General features: G+C 40.2%; 1 protein-coding gene across 1 annotated transcript; it reads left to right on the forward strand.

Moving 5' to 3' along the window:
- Window positions 1–526: 526 nt before the first annotated feature.
- LOC141907370 (uncharacterized) lies at window positions 527–19,907 on the forward strand. Its single transcript, XM_074796989.1, has 3 exons — window positions 527–1,137; window positions 16,045–16,205; window positions 18,898–19,907. The coding sequence occupies exons 1-3, from the start codon at window positions 660–662 to the stop codon at window positions 19,381–19,383; spliced, it is 1,125 nt and encodes a 374-aa protein (XP_074653090.1). The 5' UTR covers window positions 527–659; the 3' UTR covers window positions 19,384–19,907.
- Window positions 19,908–22,819: the final 2,912 nt, after the last annotated feature.

Below are 22,819 nucleotides of genomic sequence, written 5' to 3' on the forward strand. Positions count from 1 at the left end.
AATACTATTCGGGAATCTATTAAGCGGTGAAGTCAGCTAAAATCGCGCACAATCGCGACACGATCAAAACCGTCGTCGTTTTGTGTATTGTCGTGATTTGATGACGCTGTCTTTACGCGGGGCATAAAATATTCCCCGTCGCTGCCGATCACACTCGTCAACGAGGCCGTCGCCTGCTAGTGGTTCGCGCGCGCTAACATATTCTCGACGGTCGACCAATCAGCGGCAGGCCGACTAATGATTTATCGAGAATAATTCAAACCCGTTTACTATCTCGTTTCTAATGATTATACAAGGGGAGGAGAACGCGCCGACATTGTCAAAATTTATTACGTACAAGTCGCATGCGCCGCGGCTTATCGTCACAGTATCAGCTATCGACTTTTGCGGTAAAGGTAGAGATTATTCGCAAACCGATCGACTCGATACGAGGACACCGCGCTCCGCGTGCATCATACCTATATACGATCGATCAGAACGATTACGATTTTCGGATAGAATCTCTTTACAACCGGACATTCTTCGGACACGTTTTTTCCCGAAAAAAAAAACGAAAGGAAATCGAATATATATACGTATAAACATTGGTCGTATATTTCTCTGTGCCAGAATTGCTGTAACGAATTTTTGCATTGCGGACCTTTTTCGTATTCATCAAAATGACGGAAGGAAAAACATCGTTCAGCATCGATGCGTTGCTGTCGAAAGATAAACCGAGTAGCGGACGAAGTAGCACCGATCAAGTGAGAGTCTACAGCCCGCAGTCTCGAGCATCGTCACCGGCCGAAAGTCACCAGTCGGTAGCCAGCAGCAGCAGTCCGTCGCTGTCTCCGAAATGCGCGAACGGACCCGGCGGTTTCATCCCTCGGCCGGGACTGCTGGGCGTACCGCCGCTTTCTCAGGCGAGTCCGGCGGCTATCATGGCCGGTCTGTATCACGGGCATCCGTTGCATCCGTACAACGGACACCATCCGATGCACGGGCCACATTCGCCGCCTTTCCCGATGATGGCCGGCAGCGCGTTTCACAGCCCGGCAGCTACCGAACAGGCGATCAAAGCCGCCCAGGCGCAGGGAGTCCCACTCGAATGGTTAGCCAGATCCGGAATGTTCATGCCAAGACTCATGGAATATACAGGTAAAATTGCTTTTTAATCTTTCAATTTCGTAAAACATCGTGGACGCTTTTATTTCCGGACTAAACGTTAATTATGGGTTGGTGTTCACTTAAGAGAGGGTTCACTTTATTGAAAATGAATTGGAAAATTTTGGTTGGTTCCGAGAAAAGAGTGTTCATTAAGGGAGGCGTTTGCTTAGCTAAGGCAGGATTTACTGTTTAACCATAAATTAGACTATTCAAAACCTTATTTCTGTATCTGAAGATTAAGATGTAAGCTCTAAAATGCGACGTTTTTGTCGAATTCATTCATTCAATGATTTTTTTGCCTCTCGAAACATTTCCTCTATCATTCGTTATATTCGAATGAAAAAAAAACTATGTAAATATCTTTTTTTTGTATATACAAATATCTTGTTGCACCGGTGCAGCGTGGTCGATGAAACATTCCTCGGGAACATCGTATTCACGAAACGGTGGGCGAGTGCACGTGAATTATTTAAAAATCCAACTTAACAAATTATAAGCGATAAATTCGTTACTTTCCATCCTTCGATTTCCGTTATTTTATAGAGATATTCCAATGACGTTTATCAGAACGAATGCTTATAATAATAGTGATAATAATCTATTTGTTTATATAGCGCTATATACTATAAGATAATCATAGTGCTTTACAGTAGAAATGCATCTATCAAAATACCGTTGGAATACAAGAATATGAAAACAAGTTGTAAGAGACATTGTGCGATAGTAAAAGCTTTCCTAAATATATATGTTCTGAGGTTTCATTTATAAGCGTCGAAAGATGGGGATTCCCGAATACTAGACGGTAAAACATTCCATAGTGCTGAGGCAATGAACTCGACACTTCCAAATGACCTTCTCGAGACTGATGTCTATTTCAACTCGAATGGTGAGCATATCAGGTGGCTAAGCTCAGTCAGTTTTGCTAGTGCATACCTGATGAAAGTCTTATTATGACCAGAAAGGACTGGCAGCTGACCTAAAACATTGATTTTAATCTATTTCAACTGTATTCATAGATATTCAAAAAGTCTTCATTGATAGGGGTTGAAAAGAAATAAGTGACTCCATAATTTGAAAGTTTAACAATATGTTTCCATGTCTATACCAAACTTCAGTTGGTAGGCATTTTATTGTGAGACTCGGACCATTTACATTTACGGCCAAGATTTGGCCTACGAGGCACATCGGAGTTTTTCAGTTTAAATTCACTATTGTACTAACAGGCTTTTAAAGTACCTATCAGTTATGAACGCACATATCCGCATTGTTGAAGTTTAACTTGTCTGATTGTAAATGTTACATCATCGGACTTGAAAATGCTCCTTATCTTGCATATTTTAGTTTCCAAATATGATATTTACACGGCGCGATTGTGTCGATAACGAGAAGTGAGTGAAATAGTTATTGGATTAATTACGCGACCGATCATTAATAGGATTCATCTTTAAGTTTATTTATATCCGCATCGGATTAAGAAATTCCGTTATAATATTCACAGGATTAATGCGATAATAGGCGATGAACTTTCAGACGATTTCTAAATAGTCAGATATTCTGCTGTCAAATCAAAATCCTTGGGTGCCATAATGGTAGAATATCCACGTGGAAAACGGATAATAAGTTTAAAACCCACTACATACAGAATTAAGAACTTTAAAATCGACTTTTATCTGTCAAGGATTGAAATCAAAATACACGACGTTTCGACTCTCTCTTGAGATCATCGTACGTTGGTCTCTTTCATACCATAGACATAAAACACCCGAATGAATCGTACGAGGTGGGGTAAAAGAATTGAAGCATTTAATCTTGATAACAAAATATAATGATAATGAAACTTAATTATTGTTCGAACGTATTGCCCTTATTGAAACCCCTAGGGTTCATATTTATGAGCTTGCTGAACGGCCAATTTCATTGCATTGTCATTCAGATTGTAACAAATATCAAATATAAGATTTTATTTCAAACGCATGCGACGAATCTGGCTATTGATTCATTCGAGATAAGAATTCGATATAAAATATAAAACGGGGTACATAAGAAGCCTGTGTGACTTTCTAATACATGTTTTTATAGTCCCAATACCTACAGCGATGTTAGGTCTCGTTTCTTTTGACTTTCGAAAAGTTAGCGAGAAAAGTATGCATAGCGGAGGAAAAGCTGCAAACTTCACCTATCTAATCAAAAATTGATTATACATACTTTTTGAAAGTCCATAAAGAGTTATGCTAAATGCAGTCGTTTTGTCAAAGATCGCTATTTAGTGCATTATCAGACATTTTTCAATAATTCCGTTGAAAGTTAAGATCGTAAATCATGTGCGCAACAATTCAAAAACAAAACCAACAAAAATGGACGAAAAACCACCGTGAGATAATTTCATGCATGATCTGTAATAGTCCAACGCCATATCCAGGGCGGTAAAAAAACCGTTATTTCGTAATGGTTTCAAAGCGGCTTTCAAAACCTGCGTAATGGTCGTTTAGCATGCGAAGTTCCCACTGATAATCGCGAGAAACGACAGCAGGCCCAAGCCCGGCGCACACGACCGTTGCAGACACTTTCAGGCGGTCGGGGGGCTTCGAAATATTTACCAACAGACAGCTCCGACTGTTCCGAAGCATGCTCTATCACTCGAAACGTGATTTTCCGTGCGCAATTCGTGTATACACAGTTTGACAAACGATTTTATTCGTATCAAAGCGCAATATTCCGTGAAGCGTCCGCGCCGCGTTATCATCGGTAAACATTTTAAAAGTGATTAAACACGATTCATATACCTATAGGAGTACTTACCCTAGTTGTTGAACGTCTATAAAACTCGGTTTTATCAGGTTTTTCTGATCGAATCGTTCGTGTATTTGCCATATTATATATACGCACATTAGATTAAACGGGACCGGCCGAGAGTTTATCTATTGTCCGCTGAAAATTCGAATTACTAAAGCCCGACGCGCATGACGCAATGAAACTGGGGAACTGGGAAACACACGGAATCAAATTGATCTCGGAAACATTATTTCTATTCAGAAACCATGATTTTCGTTTCTCCTTAATGCATACGCGAGACACCTAGGAAAATCTTCTGAAATATGTTTCTGTCTCACGTTTCCTCGTTCCCGTGCGTCGTGGGCGTTGGGCTTCGAATCGAACCTATAAGCATGGCATTAAGCATCAGAATCTTCACTTTATTTCAATTTATTTTTTTACATGTTTTGTTCCCGTCCATATACGTATTTCACTCGCGTTGTTATAGGCTCGCGTTAGCTTCTGCTTTTTGATATATACATATGAATATATAAAGAAAATCTGAAAACCGCGAAAGATACACTTGCAATAGCTTTCTCTTTTGTCAAAAGAGGGGTCAAATCCCGCGGGACTGCGCGCATTTCTGTTCGTCGTCATAGCAACCGATTTCGTCATATTTACACTGCCCATTTGGCGAATTACATTTTCAGCAGAAAATGATCTGATCGTCTGCGACACATTGGTGTTGTTTACAAGTCGGCAATAAGATTAGGACCTCGTTGGCTGGTATCGGCAATCATTCACCCGTCCGCGGTTTGTATCCGTACGGTTTACAAATTGGACTGGCTGCCAGTCAGTCGGTCGAATTTCGATGTCGAATATATTTCGCTCACAGCGCGACGCTGCCGATTCCACTGTAGAAATGTAACCCCGGAATGTGACCCCGACTGATATTCTGTCATTCAATGATAATGTAATAATTCGTGTGATGTTCTTCAGACGACACGGACAATTTTGTATAAACTGTCAACTCACTAGCCATATAAAGTTGAATGAATTGCACCTTGTACGACGATATTACAGAGATTACCTTCCGAAAACGCCACGTTAATTTCTACAATTTATAGACCTGGTACTGAAGTTTAAGAGTTAAGAGTTAGATGATTGAAAATTTATCATAATATTTTTTGGGGAAATTTTAATTCACATTGCACTGATACCGTTAGTATGGCTTATATAGCTCCAAAATCAGGGGTAGATCTAGAAAATAATTCGAATGTCAGGTTCAGAAAGATTTCCAGAAAAAGATTTTCAGATGAAAAAGCCATAACGCGGTCGCACCATCGGTGTTAGATATTTTTGAAGCAAAACATCCGAAAATATACGATTTCCGAAAGAATGATAGTCAAATTAGCTGGTGTCAACTCTCTCCGTCTTCGGCAACCTCAGTGTAAACTCGGGTGTCCGAACCCCCCAAGACCACCTCCTAAATACGCCGCTGAAAATAAGATCATCCGTCCTTAACTGATACAGCGGACAATGCTAGCTAATCAAAATAGACTGGGTTTTGTTGTATATCAGCATAGTTCATTCGCATTTAATAGACCTCTAAGAGAAAATAAATTCAAAAACGTATATTTCTTCTTCAGTTCCACAAAGATGGTTTTTAAACTGACATATGCCTGATTATCACTGCGCTCGTTTCATGCCCGACGTTCCATGTAATCGGCAAGTTTGAAATTGATTAAATTCGTGCTTCTGAAAGGAAAATTAGCAATGTAACCGGTTTTCGGGTTGCCTTTTGTGAATACAGACGCGCGCGCTGCCTTTCTCTACGGTATCATTAACGTTGTTATAAGTCCGGATCAAATCGTCGAAAATAAACGCGCATCGACACCGGTCCAATCTGTTCCCCGCAACGAAGGTGGCTTAACTCGCCGATCGAGGGCCATACGGGCGAATAAAGCGCTAACTGATGCGATGAATCGACGTCTTGAACCGGCGCGATGATGCTCTTAAGAAAAATGGGTGCCACGTGCGCGCGGTTGATAGTCCCGCGGGAAATTATCCCTAATAGTGACGCGTTAGCGCGGATTAAACACCGCTTGATGGGAAATCCCTGAAATAACACCAGAATTCGGCTTAATGTAATTAAACTTTAATCGTCGACGGCAAAAGTGAAACTAATCAATGTGTTCGCCGATGGCTTTTGTCAGTTTTTGTGGGTTGGCCCTGACGCTGGCAGTATAGTTCAGTCTCTTCACGCTAACGGCCGGTTTTCACGAGTGGTTTCCAGTAAGGTTCTTAAAACGCTTTCGCTGTCCCCGAGCTGAACAACGCGGCTGCTGCAGGAAAAAATCTTGCCAAATTAAATGAAGGGGTTGCGCACCCCCTAAAATTTTCTCAGTGCCCTTTTATCTGGCTCCTACTGTCTTTGATACGTTTTTATGAGTACGTTTATAGTTGCCATAACGTAGAAGGAAGTCATCGGATACCCTATAAAGTCATTTAAGTCACTAAGTAAAGATTTTCGAAATTTTCTGGACGACCCTCGGTGCTCGCACAGCGTTGGCAATTTTACATTTCTAATTTATTTCATAAGGAAGCATGGTTTAGGAATAATAACAAAGAAAACAAAATGAAATTGAGAAGGCTCACTTATATGAGGGCCAAGCCAGAAGGCCGCAACAGCAAGCGCTCAGTTGCCCTGTTTTTGCACCCCCTGGAAGAAATTCCAAATCTGCTCCTGTTTTGTATATGTATTTGCTAAGTCGTTTACGGGTATTCAATTTGTTTCGTTGTTATTCATTTCGGTACATTGACACCGGTATTTTCATCTCGTCATTTCGCGGCAATACATGTTGAAAAATGCTTCTATCGATTAGTGTGTCGCCTAATGTAATAAACCATTTTACAGTTGCTAGCCGCCATTTTGTTAGGGTACTTTTGTCCCGTATTGTTGGGTCATTTTTTTCTCTTTTTTTAAAACTATCCGTGATGTGTGTTGTATCATATTTCATCTGTCCATGGATGGATTTTGACAACTTCAGCAACATTCAAACCGCATAAATCTCTAGTTTTCAGTTATGTAAAAATCATTTCTCAAATTTACAACAATGCGACATGAGAGCGATATAAAAATCGGTGGTCAGTTTTTGCCGTGCGCATAGAAATCCAGGGTACTGAACTTTGAAGTTCGTTATTTTCAGAAATAATTTTCTAAAAAATCCAAACATTTCAAGCACTGTGCGCATAAACACCCCCTTTCAGGTGAATTTTGAAATTTTAAGATATCTTGCCTAGTTTTTTTCCTATGGCACTTTAACTGCAGCGCGTGTATTGTCATTCCGAGATTTGGCGCTGTTTCTTTGCGTGTATTTCAGTATATGGGTGTTATTTCTTCATTTTCACTACACTTGTCTCTACGGAAAATGGTTTAATTGTTGGTACGAGTATCAGGTTTAATATTACGGCATTAATACTGTATTCCGTTCTCCGGCGCTAGTTCGTAATGGCTGTAATGGTAGCCGCTTTTACGGCAGGCAGAGGCTTACGTACATGCACCCAAGAAAACCCAAAATATCACTCTTTTGTTGTAAATGCAATCCACACACTTCTTGCGTTTTTGTGATGGTAGATGTCACTTTTTACTTTTTATCACGTGCGTATGACATTCGAACTTGATACTTGATATTTCACCACCAAAACAAGAAAACGTTTTCCTATATTTTCTTCCCAATCTAATCAATCTTGAGTGTACTCATAGAAAGTATTCATAGAAAGTAGCTGAATATTTGCCCCACCCCATTTGTCCAGCTTTTTGACCACTTCTCCATCCATCTAATTTCAGTAGATTTTTATGTAAATTTATTGATAGACTACTGATTTAAATGGTCATCATACTCGATTTTGAGTGTTATATTTCTTTTCTTCTTCCATCTCAATATAGGCCCATATATTCTCTTCCCGCGCGCAACTTCGAATGCGTGATCAAAATGCCGCTCAGTCTCGCTGCTAAAACTGGTCAGAAAAATCCCTTAAACCCCAACATCTCTAATGTCTTCGACCTATTATATTGCATAAACGACGTGATATTTAAACCTGATACTCGTACCAACAATTAAAACCATTTTCCGTAGAGACAAGTGTAGTTAAAATGAAGAAATAACACCCATATACTGAAATACACGCAATGAAAACAGCGCCGAATCTCGGAATGACAATACACGCGCTGCAGTTAAAGAGCCATAGGAAAAAAACTAGGCAAGATATCTTAAAATTTCAAAGTTCACCTGAAAGGGGGCGTTTATGCGCACAGTTCTTGAAATGTTTGGATTTTTTAGAAAATTATTTCTGAAAAAAACGAACTTCAAAGTTCAGTACCCTGGATTTCTATGCGCACGGCAAAAACTGACCACCGATTTTTATATCGCTCTCATGTCGCATTGTTGCAAATTTGAGAAATGATTTTTACATAACTGAAAACTAGAGATTCACGCGGTTTGAATGTTGCTGAAGTTGTCAAAATCCATCCATGGACAGATGAAATATGATACAATACACATCACGGATAGTTTTTAAAAAAGAGAAAAAAATGACCCAACAATACGGGGCAAAAGTACCCTAACAAAATGGCGGCTAGCAACTGTAAAATGGTTTATTGGAGCGTTAATTCGATCGACAGTCGTCGGCTAATTAATGTTTACTAATCCCATCGTCTGATAGAATACGTCTCGCTGTCCATCGTCTTCAAAAACGTCGGGCAGCAGAAATCACTGGTCTAACTTCGTTATCGCCGTCTCGTCAAACAAACTTAACAAATCATCAACTCATTTTATAATTAATTTACCCGACATAACACAACTAATTAGCGACATCTTCCGACGAACGATGATGTCGTTACGGACGTCTTCAAACCGCTCCGATTTGCATTAATCATATTTATAAAACAGATTAAACGCCAAGTCGGCAATTGCGTCGCAGCTGCGAGCTACTTTCTTCATCTGCCAGTGCAAACACTCCGCGGCAATTACACCCGGATTACTGGCGTATTTTCCGCGCGCGTAGTAGCGCAATTTGCTAATTTAATTTTCAATTTCGGCTCCATTAGCCTTTAGGGATCTACTGGAGCTGTTGTGACGTGCGACAGTCTGATTCTGGCCCCCTGTTTGTCCGCGCGATCGGCGAATGCGCGCTGCGAAGATATAAACTCTGAATAGAGCAACTCTCTCTCTCTCTCTCTCTCTCTCTCTCTTCTCTCTCTCTCTCTCTCTCTCTCTCTCTCTCTCTCTCTCTCTCTCTCTCTCTCTCTCTCTCTCTCTCTCTCTCTCTCTCTCTCTCTCTCTCTCTCTCTCTCTCTCTCTCTCTCTCTCTCTCTCTCTCTCTCTCTTCTCTCTCTCTCTCTCTCTCTCTCTCTCTCTCTCTCTCTCTCTCTCTCTCTCTCTCTCTCTCTCTCTCTCTCTCTCTCTCTCTCTCTCTCTCTCTCTCTCTCTCTCTCTCTCTCTCTCTCTCTCTCTCTCTCTCTCCTGATGATGGCGGCGTTAATTTGCTCGCTGATGTGCATTTAGGATAAGCGCCTGATTGGGAATAATTCTCGAGCGTCGAACCAGTCAACGGCGATTAATCTGCCTAATGAATTGTTGACGCGATAACATCTAGTCGCAAAACGTTGTTTAGGCAGACGATGATGATGATCGCATAGCGTTTATATTTCGACAACGACGACGACGAAAAAGAGAAAAAAGAGAAAAGAAAAAAATCGTGATCGTCGCTCGTCACTCATTGTAAAAAAAATCACGGATAAAGCGTTCGTCTTAACGTCTTTACGTTAGGTGTGAAATATTGCACCGATAACCACGGCAAACTTTACCGATATTGTATAGTGTATTGAATTCAAAATTTCTTAACGATGTAGTCGAAGAAAGGTTCGAAACAATAATATGATAATAATCAAATAAAAAATGCTCATTGGCTTTACAACATATTTACATCATTATATAGAAGATAAAACAAGAACACGTTTGATTAACACTTTGATGAACAAACGCGTTGAAGATTAGATTTAAAAACATTGATTTGGGGACTACAGATTAAATTGGACTAGGTAACCACAGCGTTGGGGCAGAGTAAGCAAGACGGTCCGGCTGAGACTAGATTAACACGGGAGATGACTAGCAGGGGTTGATTGTGTTATCTTTTCATTTTCTTTTGAAAATTATTCCGAGTCATTTTCGGTAAGATCAGAGATAGAAAATGGCTCGCTTTTCTTCGCGCTGAAGACGGAAAACATGACTAAACTGGCGATGATCGCGAAGCCGGCGATACACGATAACAGAACAGCGAAATAATTTTTCATTATCGTCGATAATTTCGGTTCGAAAACATTCCCGCGATGGTCGTATACAAATTAATATCAAGGGGTAAATATTCCCGGGGAGACGACAGCTAATTTCATCCCGCCCGTTCCGACATCATCTCCCGGCTAAATCGAGCTTTGATGAGCACGACGTCGACGTGCCAGGCATCGAAAAGAACGACTTCGCGAGCTATCGACGTTTCGCGTAATTGAGAAGTTCGTATTTTATTGTTCCCCGGAGAACGACGCCAGGCGATTAGCGGAAGAACGTGTAGCGATTCGGACGGCGCGTTTTGTAGCATTAAAATCTACACGGGAAACTAATTATCCCCGGCGACGTAAAGCGGCAAATACGCGCACACATTCGATTGAAGAGAAATTAACGAAACATCGAAGGGAATTAAGCAACATACATCGCATGATGATTGCCGTCATTATACGACAAAAATGTTACGAAACATTTTTAACCCTTTAGACGCGACAAGCGCGCTTCACTCGGGTTACTATACGCTTTTCTTTAACTAAAGCATTTGCAGCCAAAACAACTTACCCAATTTATCAAAGCCGCTTCCAATTTCTCTAACTAATTTTTGTTTATATCGGTGTATATGTATTTGTATGTCTATGTACATCCATGTATGCTAATTGTTTGTAGAGTAGATTATTCTTTAATGTTTGCGAGCTCCTGCGCAATATTTTTTACATAAACCGCAAGTTTTCTTAACAGTTTACAGTTAACAGTTTATAAGACAAACTCAATGTCTACAATTAAGACAATATGGATGAAAAAATAGAACAATATACAAAGTAATCAAGTGGCGAATACAGTGTTTACACGGATATTTTAGTAATTTCACTTATAACACATTTCTATTGCTTGAATTCAATAATTTACTAACTTGTTAACTATCAATGAACCGCATTGATTTTCTGTAATGTCTATATATTTGTTTTTGTGTTAACGCTCATAGCAACTGTATTTGTTGTCGAGCAAAAATATATAACGTATTCTATGCACTCGGGAGTTTGCTCCTTGAGGGACCATAAAATATTAGTAAAATGTTAGTAATAGAATGAAATTCAAATTATTATACGATATATGCAAATCATCACGTAACCGCCTTATTTATAGTAGTGTTAGTGTTAACTTATCATTTTGTTATGTCATACAAGTTATATAAAACTTTGACTTAAAAACAATTAACAATATCAATATCGATTTCCGAACTACTAATGCGCAATGATATACTGATTCTTCAGCAGGCTTTTAAGGCAAACAAAACACGTTTTTTTTTAGGAAAAATTAGGAGCATTCTTGGGTCACTTTTTGTTTGAAACAAATCTAAAGACTAAACTTACTACCCCTAACTACATACTGCCGCCGATCAAAATATCGCGTATTTATTATATTTTTTTCTATTTACTTCGTAAATTTCGCTTGATTGATTGTCATTACTATTATGGCCTTGAGTTTGCCAATAAGATAAAGTTTACTGTATTAAGCACCTAAAAAGAAATACATAAACTGTTTCCCCTATGGTATCATATGTATTCCTATTGATAACGTGATAATTACGCAAACGTCCTAGTCATCGATCTGTGTGCGTAATTTCTCCTAAGAAATTCTAATCGAGGGGCTGGCCGAACCTGACGACACCAACGCGGCGTATAACTCATAATTATGTTTATCAGCAATTCATCGCAATCCACTTCGAGTGTCGTATATTCCGCGATGATCAATATGTAACACCAGCGTCCGCAATTTAGCCACATCCATCTAGGGCGTTAAGCCGACCGTTAGTGATATATTACCAATTAAGTTAGATTACCTCACTTCAGCGCGCGTGGCGGCGGCGGCGGCGTCGGGCCTCGCGAATATATAACGCTCGTCTATTTTATGCTCGACGCGATATTAATAAATACCGCGTGAAAGTGAGAGGCATTACATCGGCGATCATAGCCGCTGATGAGAAGCTGTATATTCAATTTTACTGATGGTTCGGGCGGTCATTTATTACGATATGTATATAATATGATACGTACGATTTATGAGCCCTCCTTTGAAAACGAAGCGCCGCGCGCGAAGAAAAGGTATATTAGTCCATTTATCTCGGGGCCGTAATGACGTCGTCGACAAGGCGATGACGCGTCGTTGTTGCTATCGCGGAAAAAGCCGTCGAAAATAACGACAAATTGCACCCGCAAACCAATCACATCATCTCACTCAAACGCGGACCTATATAGTTTGCCTAGGATGTTATATTTACAATACAAATATATCGACATATTGCCCGCGATGCTAAGTGAAATTTGTTCAAACTCGTTAATAAAAATAGAAGCCATTTGCTCGAAGTATGCGGTCAGTTTTGTGTGTTTACTATAGTCTAACATCGCGGTGACTAACGACTGCTTTCAATGGTGTTTTCTATGGCAAACAACACTTTCCGACCAATCCTTTAAAACTACGAGGTATCTGTGCAAAGAATACAGATTTCGAGTTATCTAACTCGGTAGATGGTGATTGTAAACGTGTATTTACCTAAAGGTTTATCCATTTCATCTATTTATTTCATTTATTTACAAATTTCACACCACGGAGGTCTCGATTCTGTACACAAAAAACACATAATTTTAGGATAGAAATTGCCAAGTCAAAAAGATTGGTATATTAAGAGGAGCCGTGTTAAGCGGGTGTAGAATGAATACAACAAGACGAGTGGTACTATATATCGGTTAACTATTTCATTTATTTGTAACTACCCTGCTTACTCAGTTCTCTCTAAAAAGTGTCAATCTGACTCATTTACCTGATGGAGCTACTGTACATTAGTAGCGAAAGTTCGCAATTCAAAAAGATCTCAGAATATTGTTTCGAGGACAGCGCATTTAGCGATATAGCGCGTTCACTTAATAATTATTGTTCATTTTTGTTGGAAACGTGACAGGAGATATGAAACATTTTCGTCGAAATAAATGCAAACTCGCGTATAAATATTTGCGTTCCCTCGGGTTTTCATTCACGGGCACCTAATCAGCATTGCAATGTAGCTAAACCCGTTTAATAATCTCTCATCGGCCGAGCATTATTTAATAACAAAGTGCTTAATACGGCGATAAATTGCCTTTAACAAGTCAAGTATCGACTGGTATCGCCGGCGGCCTTTCATTACGCATGCGCCCGAACCGTTCAGAACAAACAGACGACAGGAGAATTTGGCGCGCAAATTTGCCGACGAAACGCGGCATGCCATCGCCTTAATTGGTAATACTAAGGACTCGATACACAAGAAGTTATGATGTGATTAAATTATAATATCAGAGCGATAGAATTCCCCGCGGGCGACGAGGCTGTTCAGAGTCTTAACAAATGCGCGTCGATGACCGTTTTCCGTCATGATTGATGCTAATCAAAAGAGGCCAATTGAAGCAATTGGATTGATCAGCGACAATTGATTGGCTTATTTGATGAGCGGCGAAGCTGGCGGAAAACACTTTAATCAGTGGATTTCATTTGTCGCCACCACAAACCGCTTCTGGCTCGGCATAATGCATACATTGGACACGTCGTTAGCCGGTATAATATGGAGCTAATATTCGTGTATAGTCGACAGCGCACAAGACGTCACCGTCGAAATCCAATTATGGCAGATTAGCCGACAAACGGGCACAGAAAAGGCGGACTGGCGAACGCGTGGATTTCTGATTAAAATACACGCCTGTCTGCATTAATCGTATACAGTCGCACGTGACTGTTGTTGTTGAACGGCTGCTGAAATATGTGCGTCGAAAATTCGACTTGTTTTCTTTTCCGGATACTTTAGAGATAGTAGAAATCTCATCGATTTCCTATCGAAAACATTTCGTCTTTTTAAGATCAATTTTTAGAATCAAGCTCCGATTTTTACGGATATCATTCCCCTTATATGTATTCTACCTTTTTGACGCCGTATAAACCGTTACAACAATGTTTTATATACTCTGATAATTACTACGCGTTATTTTAGGGGTTCTGTGAGAGTCGATGTGGACTACGTCATCAATATTGGCGTTTCAATATTACAATTACAATTTTGATCATTTTTGCGTTTATTTTACAATTAGATATGTTTCATAACTCGTATTTCATATTTGATTAATTTTGATATTGTTGGTGCGGATGTGCACTACGTCATCGATAAATCGGTGTTAGACTGGTTGCCGGTCAATTCAATTCAATTATCGATATTCAAATTCAAAGTTTCTTTATTATTCATGTTAGTTATTGTCGACACTCTGAATGTGTCAATAAACTCTCTCAAGTTAGTTTTCTAATTCATATTTGAGAATGGCGCCCTTTTCCCTCCCGCCTTCGTATATATCCTGCTTTACTCTATCAATGTTTTTTTTTTCATGCACCGATTCGACTAAGACTTCAATATCCTATCCATTATACTCAGTATCCTTTCTTCCCGAATAAAACACCAGAAAATTAGCTCATCAAATTATCAATTCATTTATTCATCTCGGTACTGTCGACTCATTCGCGTGCGTGCGCGCACCTTTCGATTCATTAATTCGTTTATTTGACTTTCAGCTCTTGTATTCAATTCGTCTGATCTTTCGCCTTCTGATCCCGCAATTCATCATCTGTTCACGGAACCTTCATTTTTCGGCTCTATTCAGTCTGAGACGACGGCGAGAATTCCGAATATACGTTTTTTGCTCAATCGAGCATCGTTGAATAATACACATTCGCCAGACAAGAGCGTGTTAATCGAAGTATATGATTTTGGAAGGCTCATTTATTCTCTTTTAGGCCCAAATGCCCGCGTAACGGCCGATTCGGTTGCTTCTTTTCGCTTCATCGAATTTAATCCGTCAATTTTGCTTTCGTCGCAAATTTTGGATTGGACTAGAGGTTAATTTTGGTATCCGAATATGACGCATCGGCTGAGCTTGTTTAACGGACCAGGGTCCGTATATACTTTTCGGCAGGATATTGCCGTTAACCGCATCACTTACGATGAAATAATCAGAGTCATCAATCCTAAAAAGTACCGATATACAATCTGCGTGGCCTGGGTAGGATTTATTGTTGTCACTCGTTCGATTCCATATTCGGAAACTATAGCATATATTTTTACTCAGGGTGGCATCTGTGGGGACATCAAGGGTATATGTCCCCCCCCCCCCCCAATTATCTGAGTCTCAACACAATTTTCATAATCGACCTTTTCAATTCCCAATGTATAAAGTTCAGGCTCGCCCCCTTCCCCAATATCTCCATTTAGTACCGAAACGATAAGTATAAATATAAAATTGCCTTAAATTGTTTTTACCCAGTAATACGATGTTCCACGAGGATTAAGGCCAAAATGAATTGGAAAAAATTTTGGGTCTTTTGGGCCCCCTCCATCCAAAACAGGTGGTGCCGCTCCAGTAATGCTAGATATAGTAGAAACTCAACACGCTCACACCATCGAAGACCACAATTTCGAATTTTCCTGCGTCGCGCGAGCGTACCTAAATATCTGCTGCATTATGTTGTTACGGGTCCAAAAATCTGGAACTGAATATAGATGAGCTCACACAATCGATTATGTTTCCCGGCCATCTTCCCTTTACATTACGAGACTATCCCGGTGCAAATCCGAATGGAATATCCTAGAAGTATGGCCCATAAGAAATTTAGTTTTCTTTTCAATTTTACGATGAAAGAACGGAAAATAATCCAACAGTCAACGAGAAGAGAGTTCTGATACAATTGAAAACGTCAGTAACGATTAATTCTGTATATGTATATCTCATTTCAGGCCAGGCACCGCACAACGTTCTCGGAAAGTCGAGACGCCCACGAACGGCATTTACCAGTCAACAACTCCTCGAATTAGAGCGGCAGTTCAAGATGAACAAATACTTATCACGACCGAAACGTTTCGAAGTAGCCACATCGCTCATGCTCACAGAAACTCAGGTATGAATGTGTCCTATGATACTAAAGAAATCGATCACGGGATTTGCTAAATTTCGAATTCAAAATTAAACTGTGATCGATTGCGCGTTGATTTCATATTCGAATCATCGACTTTCTCTCGAAACCGGACACAGGTGTCCATCGTGTAACACGTCGCGAAAGCTAATTATGTATCTCGTTATTGAATTACATATACAATCGTATGTCAACAATGTTTGACAAAAGTATGCCTAATTTGAATATGATTTCCTTATTGGACGGAAGAACATATCTGAAATATATGGAGCACATATCATATTCCAAATGCGAACATGATGAATTTATTTTATTTCGAATCCCTGCTATATCGCGCGATTCCGTGTTCTATCACCGTACAACGAAACGAACGCTTATAGCTCGTAAATCTACCGATTTATCGCCGTCAAATATACACCGGGTTATCGTCTCATTATTACCCGGCGAATTGCGAGGCCTCTCAAAACGTGTGCAAAATGAACTTTCACGCGCTCTATGTCGTTCAAACATTTCCGATGGTAATATCGATAATATGAAACGATAGGAAATTTTATCAGGAATCCGAGAACGGTGTTGTATCGAGCATAAATATGACGTGATAAGTGGGCTATTAATTCTGTTTTAATGGCCCCCAAAAGCACTTAAAACCATTTATTATTTGCCTATAAATCCGAAGCATTGTCATTATCTATAATGTTGCCATTTGATAACGTATATTGATAAGATTTTTAAGATTCTCGTTATTTATGTTTTCAAACATTTGAAATTTATGGTCACCTTCAGATTCTTTTTTTTCGTGCGAGCTCTAAATATCACCCAGAGCCACGTCTATAGATATGAAATGATAAATACCAAAGCTTCATAAAGACCAGGGTCCAGTTCCACGGTTCCGAGTTAAGATTTAACTCTTGAGTTAAATCACTGAAAATGAACTAACTTTAACTCAGAGTTAACTCTAACTCACAACTGTGGAACTGGGTCCAGGGGCCAGTTGCTCAGAAGTTGGTTATAGATAACCGGTGGATAAATACCATAGTTACAATGAATCTTTGATTGTCACTATGTCAACTACCTACTCATTAACTCTAACTAACTGCTTAGCCACTGGTTAATTGCAACCAATTGTTTAGCACCTGGCCCAGTCTTACACATGGCACATTCAACGACAGTGATAAAATGAGGTAGCGGCAGCACTACTGTGGCAATCGAGGTTTCCACGTGTGGCAGGTGAGGATTCGCCAGGTTCGCTAGTGGTCACTCGGTTATCGCGCTTCAATTTCTTCTACGTTTCAATTAGATTCGAGTCAACTTTTCTCGTTAGCAAAACGATTTCCAGTAAAACTGTACACTCATCGGTAGCATCAAACTTATATCTATTTGATTACTTGTTTGACAACTTTTCCATTTGGGAGCCTGAAAATCCAGTTCAAAGGTTATTGAAAATGAACTAATTTTTCACTACATGCAACTGAGTGTATTGTTACGCCGCCTGGTGTATGTGGGCATCCCATTATTTTTTGTGTTCAGAAATTGTTTCGTCGATACATTCGGTGGTTTTGTTAGATGGCCAATATGATTTACCCGAAAAAAACCCTACATAAAATCATTCAAAAAATCTTCGACACTAAGTGGTACTGTCCTTTACATTTAGGCATATGTTATATTTCACTTGTTTCACTTCGTTATTGCCTTCGATCGTCGCCTTCACAATTCGCCGATATATCGCCGAAGAAAAACTGAAAACCTAGCCAAATATATTCGATCGATATGTATGCTATATTTAGTTTATACTTAAGGAATAAAGTCTACTGTACTTGAATATGATATAGACGTGACTGATCGACTGTTTTTATAATGACCGTGTAATGAACGGAGCAAATTTGGCGTAGTATTTACATATTCTATATAAATCAAGACCCTGATTAGCGAGTTTACACGACAAACCGGATTCGAGTCGTGAACAACACGTTCGGACAACAGCGGCAACTGTCTAAATTTCAATTTGCCCGTTCATCGTTTCGTGATCGCGCACATTCGTCACTAGGCTGCCAAAGCTAAAACTAGGCTAAACTGTTTACACGAAACGCCGATGGCCGTCTTTGATGACGTTTTGACGGAACACTCGAGAAACTTTATTAATGAATCGTTTCGACCCGCGATAACCCTATCAATATTTAGACCGCAATATTACACGTCGTTTTCGACTAATGGCCACGCATTAACATCCATCAAACCATAGTTATATAGCAATTTATGTGTCATCGAAACAACCAATAGACACCTGTGCAAATGCGGCTCGTTTTCGGGACTTCTTTGATTCGCGATAAGGCGCCCGTGAAACGTGTTTAAAACCAGTTAGCGCTATCTCATTTCAACTTAAATACTCGACGAGCACTCATTCTCCTGTCATTGCTTGTTTATCCCCGATCAAGTGGCTTCTTACATACTAGCGTACAGCGAGTGTAATCAAACTTATGCTTATTGAAAACTAATCACTTCGTTATCAATAGTATGTATACTATGATGAACGATCGATCAAAGATCGTCTGCCAGTTTTGCCCCTGAAAGCGTATTGTTTATGGTTTCCCGGTTCGAACGTTTTCAATGGGACATACATTATGGGTTAGGTCATCTATAGGTGGAAAATGTCATCAAGTATCGCTTTACATACTTTCAGGTTAAAATTTGGTTTCAAAACCGTCGAATGAAATGGAAACGCAGCAAAAAGGCCCACATCGAAGCGAAAACGAAGCTAGCCGCGGAACGAGCACAAGCAAAGGATAAAGACCGCCATCACAGGGATAAAGATCACCCAACATCGCCCGCCGCCAAGTTACGCGCGGCGCCAGAAGGCGGCGCCTCGGCCGAACATTCTCCTTCGCTTGGAATCGAAAAACACGATAACATTTTAGTTCAGAACATCAGCAACAATGTCGCGGTAGTCGCGTCCGCTGTGCCGGATACGATCTCGGCGGTCAAAAAGGCGGTCGTCGGGGAAAATAGCGCGACATCGAATGGCGCGAATAGTAACATTGTCAAGCAAGCGGCGTATCCTTGTGCGCCGCCGTTTTTACCCACAGCCTCGCCTTACAGCGACCAACAGCAACGACCTCACGATTTTAGTTTCCACAATGGCCAACAGCGGCCGCATCTCGCTGTGTAGGACTTCACGATCAGACATTTTTTATCTGTGATTTGTAAAATACGTATGTTAGGTTACGTATAGTATAACAATGATGCCGTATACGGATTGGTAATCGGAGAGATTTCGGTAAATCAGTTACTTCTTTCAGAGGGCAAAGTATGCACGCAAAAAGTATTTTGCCCGGTGTAATCTATCTTTCTTCACTGGAATTCTAAGCGTAAATTCTATGAATATCAAGGATCACGGTTAGCCAATTCAATTTCAGTTAAAATCGACCGGACCTGAACTGATACCGGTCTTATGATACTCAGTTGCCAGATTTGCATTTACGCGTATCAAATCCAAAACAACATCGTCAGCGAAAGAACGAATCTTGTCGCGATTTTCGAAAACCACCCACACTGTCAACGATACTCGTAAATGAGACTGTACTAACGTTGCCTGCGCATTACAAATACTAGGAACACTTGTTAGATGTCAACAAGGTATAAACATGGCGTATAGGGCCTATAATTCATAGTTTTGATGTCGTCTCTCAATCTTAGGAGAAATAAGTCAGTCAGTGTATGTAAATATGAAATATTAAACATATCAGAAAATGATGTAAATATGTAATCCTTTGTGCTAAATGAAATAAATTCATTTGTATAAATAAAATTAAGTTGTGTTGTTTTTCCGACATTTTCTCGCCCAGATCTCTGTCTATTTTCTTAGCGACGGTTGTACGTTGATTCTTGTGCTTTGAACGAATCTCAACGTTAATGATTTATAAGCCACGATCACACGAGCGTTTTCGATCCGTGCCAAAATTGGTCCGGGACAACTGTTCACACGGTTGCCATAAATAGGCCTGTTTGGCCCGACCAAAAACGTCGGACCAGGCCCGAGCCAAATTTTAGCGCGGGTGAAATAATCGCGTTTGAATTGTAACTGGTTCCGGAAGTGAATTTGCTTTGTTTAAGCATTGTTTAGTATCGAGTGAGTGGTTTGCGTGTGAACGCCGACTCTATTTAGGCACGGGCCAAATTAGACCTGGGCCTGATCCGTGCCAAATCGTCTCCATGTGATCACGGCTTAAGTCTATAAATAGAGTAGTTCCTTTCGAGATTTTGTTATAGATGACTGGCGTTTCCGCGGATGTTCCCGAGAGATTAACAGATTAGCATTTAGAATATGGCTGATTGAAGTATCATAATAATCATAGTTATCTTCACTTTAATTGGTCAGATCCAGATTTGAACACGTTAAGCTGCTATTTTCTGCACAAATAGGCTACATTCCCATTCCAGTTAATTATTCTACATAAACAATACAGAATCATCAAGAATCTTTATCTCTTTTGTGTATGTTTCTGTTTTCCTCCACTTGATACGAGTACTCGGTTCAAATTCAGTAACTAAATTGAGGCATTCTCAAAAGTTGAATCTTCAGTGGACTGGAGCAACATTACACGAACGTCAACGTGTATATTCTTTATTCGATATGGTTGAAACACAGAAAAACCGAGGGGAAGCGCTCGTACCACGAAACACGGTTTAACGAAACGCCGTTTCTCGCAACCAACACAGCACGAAACACAGCAGATTTCACAACTGAACAAATCCCCACCATTTTGATATCGTATGATACAATTACTGCTTTTTTCATCGCTAGGTGGTGTATATACATTACATTGCAATGCATACATTCTTCTTTCGACGTTTTCTTGCTGTGTGCGCGCTATCATTTAGGCATCTTTTAAGTTGCCCCTGAAACCAACAAAACTCGGTCACCTTAAAAATCCAATTTGTTTTTCGTAGTTAAATGTGATATCGAGATAGTTTCCAGTATTAACCACGCATTCTATTACAACATACGAAATACGGAATGCAAAATTCGAGAAAACTGAATCCGGTCCTGCATTTCTTGGTCCTGAGTACGATAGATGAAAAAAACTCTAAATTTTATAATCTATTTTCCAATATTGAATGCTGAAATTGAGACGAGATAAACTGTGAAACTATTTTATCTCCCAACTATGGGAGGTGCGTGTCCATTGCTTTGTTGCGAAACGGTAGTGCCACCAGTCTTGAACATGACAATTTAATGGGTTACCCACAGTGCTACTGTGGTAATCGAGGATTCCATGTGTGGCAGGCGAGGAAACGCCAGGTTTGCTAGTAGATAGTTGGTCTTCCACGTTCGATTTCTTCTACATTTGAATTAAATCTAAATGAACCTTTCTCTTAATGAATTGATGATTTAAGAAAACTATACCGATATCCTAGTAGAAGAATGGAGGTATCAATATTTGGTAGGTGCTGGGATAATATATGGATTTGGGAGTCCAAAAATCAGGCTCAAAGTCTATTGAAAATGAACTAATTTTGACAACGGGCGACCTACTACTGCTCGTCACGCCATCTTGCAGAATAGCTGGTGTTGCGGGTACCCCATTCAATCTACGTAATGGGGAGCAGCAACAACAAGTTATCCCGCCAAATGGCGTGATGAAAACTCGGTCTTCCGTTGCCAAAATTCAATTTTGGCAATTTTGGCAACGAAAGACTGAGTTTTCATCACGCCATCTGGCGGGATAACTTGTTGTTGCCGAGTTTTCATCACGCCATCTGGCGGGATAACTTGTTGTTGCCGCTCCCTATTACGTAGATTGAATGGGTCACCCGCAAAACCAGCTATTCTACCAGCAGTAGTAGGTCGTCCGTTGTCAAGATTAGTGCATTTTGAACTGAATTTTTAGGCTCCCGAATCCATATATTATCATATGTCCAACCAAATATTCAATAAATTCGTCAATCTACCCAGCCATGGGTATAATCGATAATGATGATCTATATATGAAATATAGATGAAATTGAACGCGGAAGACCGGGTAACTACCGGCGAACCTGGCGGATCCTCGCCTTCCATACGTGGCATCCTCGATTACCACAGTAGCACTGCGGGTACCCCTTAATTTGTCAATTTCACAAATTGTGGGACTGAGTCCTGGCTTTTGTTTGATCATATTTCAAGTCTTTCACGCCACAGGAGCCCAGTGTCGTATCAACTCGTTGAACCGAATCCGTGGCTTTACCCTATGGGTGTAATCAGCAGGCTGCGTACTGATGCTCAAACTGAAATCAGGCAACTTCGCTTGCGTGTGGTCTATTCACCGAGCCATCGCAAAACAACCCTTTTTCTCCTTGCGCGAGAAAAGCCGTACAGGAAAAAAATCTTATAATCTCGCTAAACAATGGCCGCAGTTAGCGGTGATTTACTCGATCTATCGCCTCTCTATATAATACGTGATTATAATTTGACGGCCGGAAAAGAACAGCCGACAGCTCAACACCGGCGTTGTTTTAGCCGACGCGGTATACACACTTTACTCTTAATTAAATTACCGCTACGAAAAACCGACTACGCCGAGACCACGGAGTAAATTGCGTTTAAATGTCAACGGATTAGCGAC

The sequence above is a fragment of the Tubulanus polymorphus genome, chromosome 6 (genome assembly GCF_964204645.1).
Source record: "Tubulanus polymorphus chromosome 6, tnTubPoly1.2, whole genome shotgun sequence".
In the NCBI taxonomy this organism is placed as follows: Eukaryota; Metazoa; Nemertea; class Palaeonemertea; order Tubulaniformes; family Tubulanidae; genus Tubulanus; species Tubulanus polymorphus.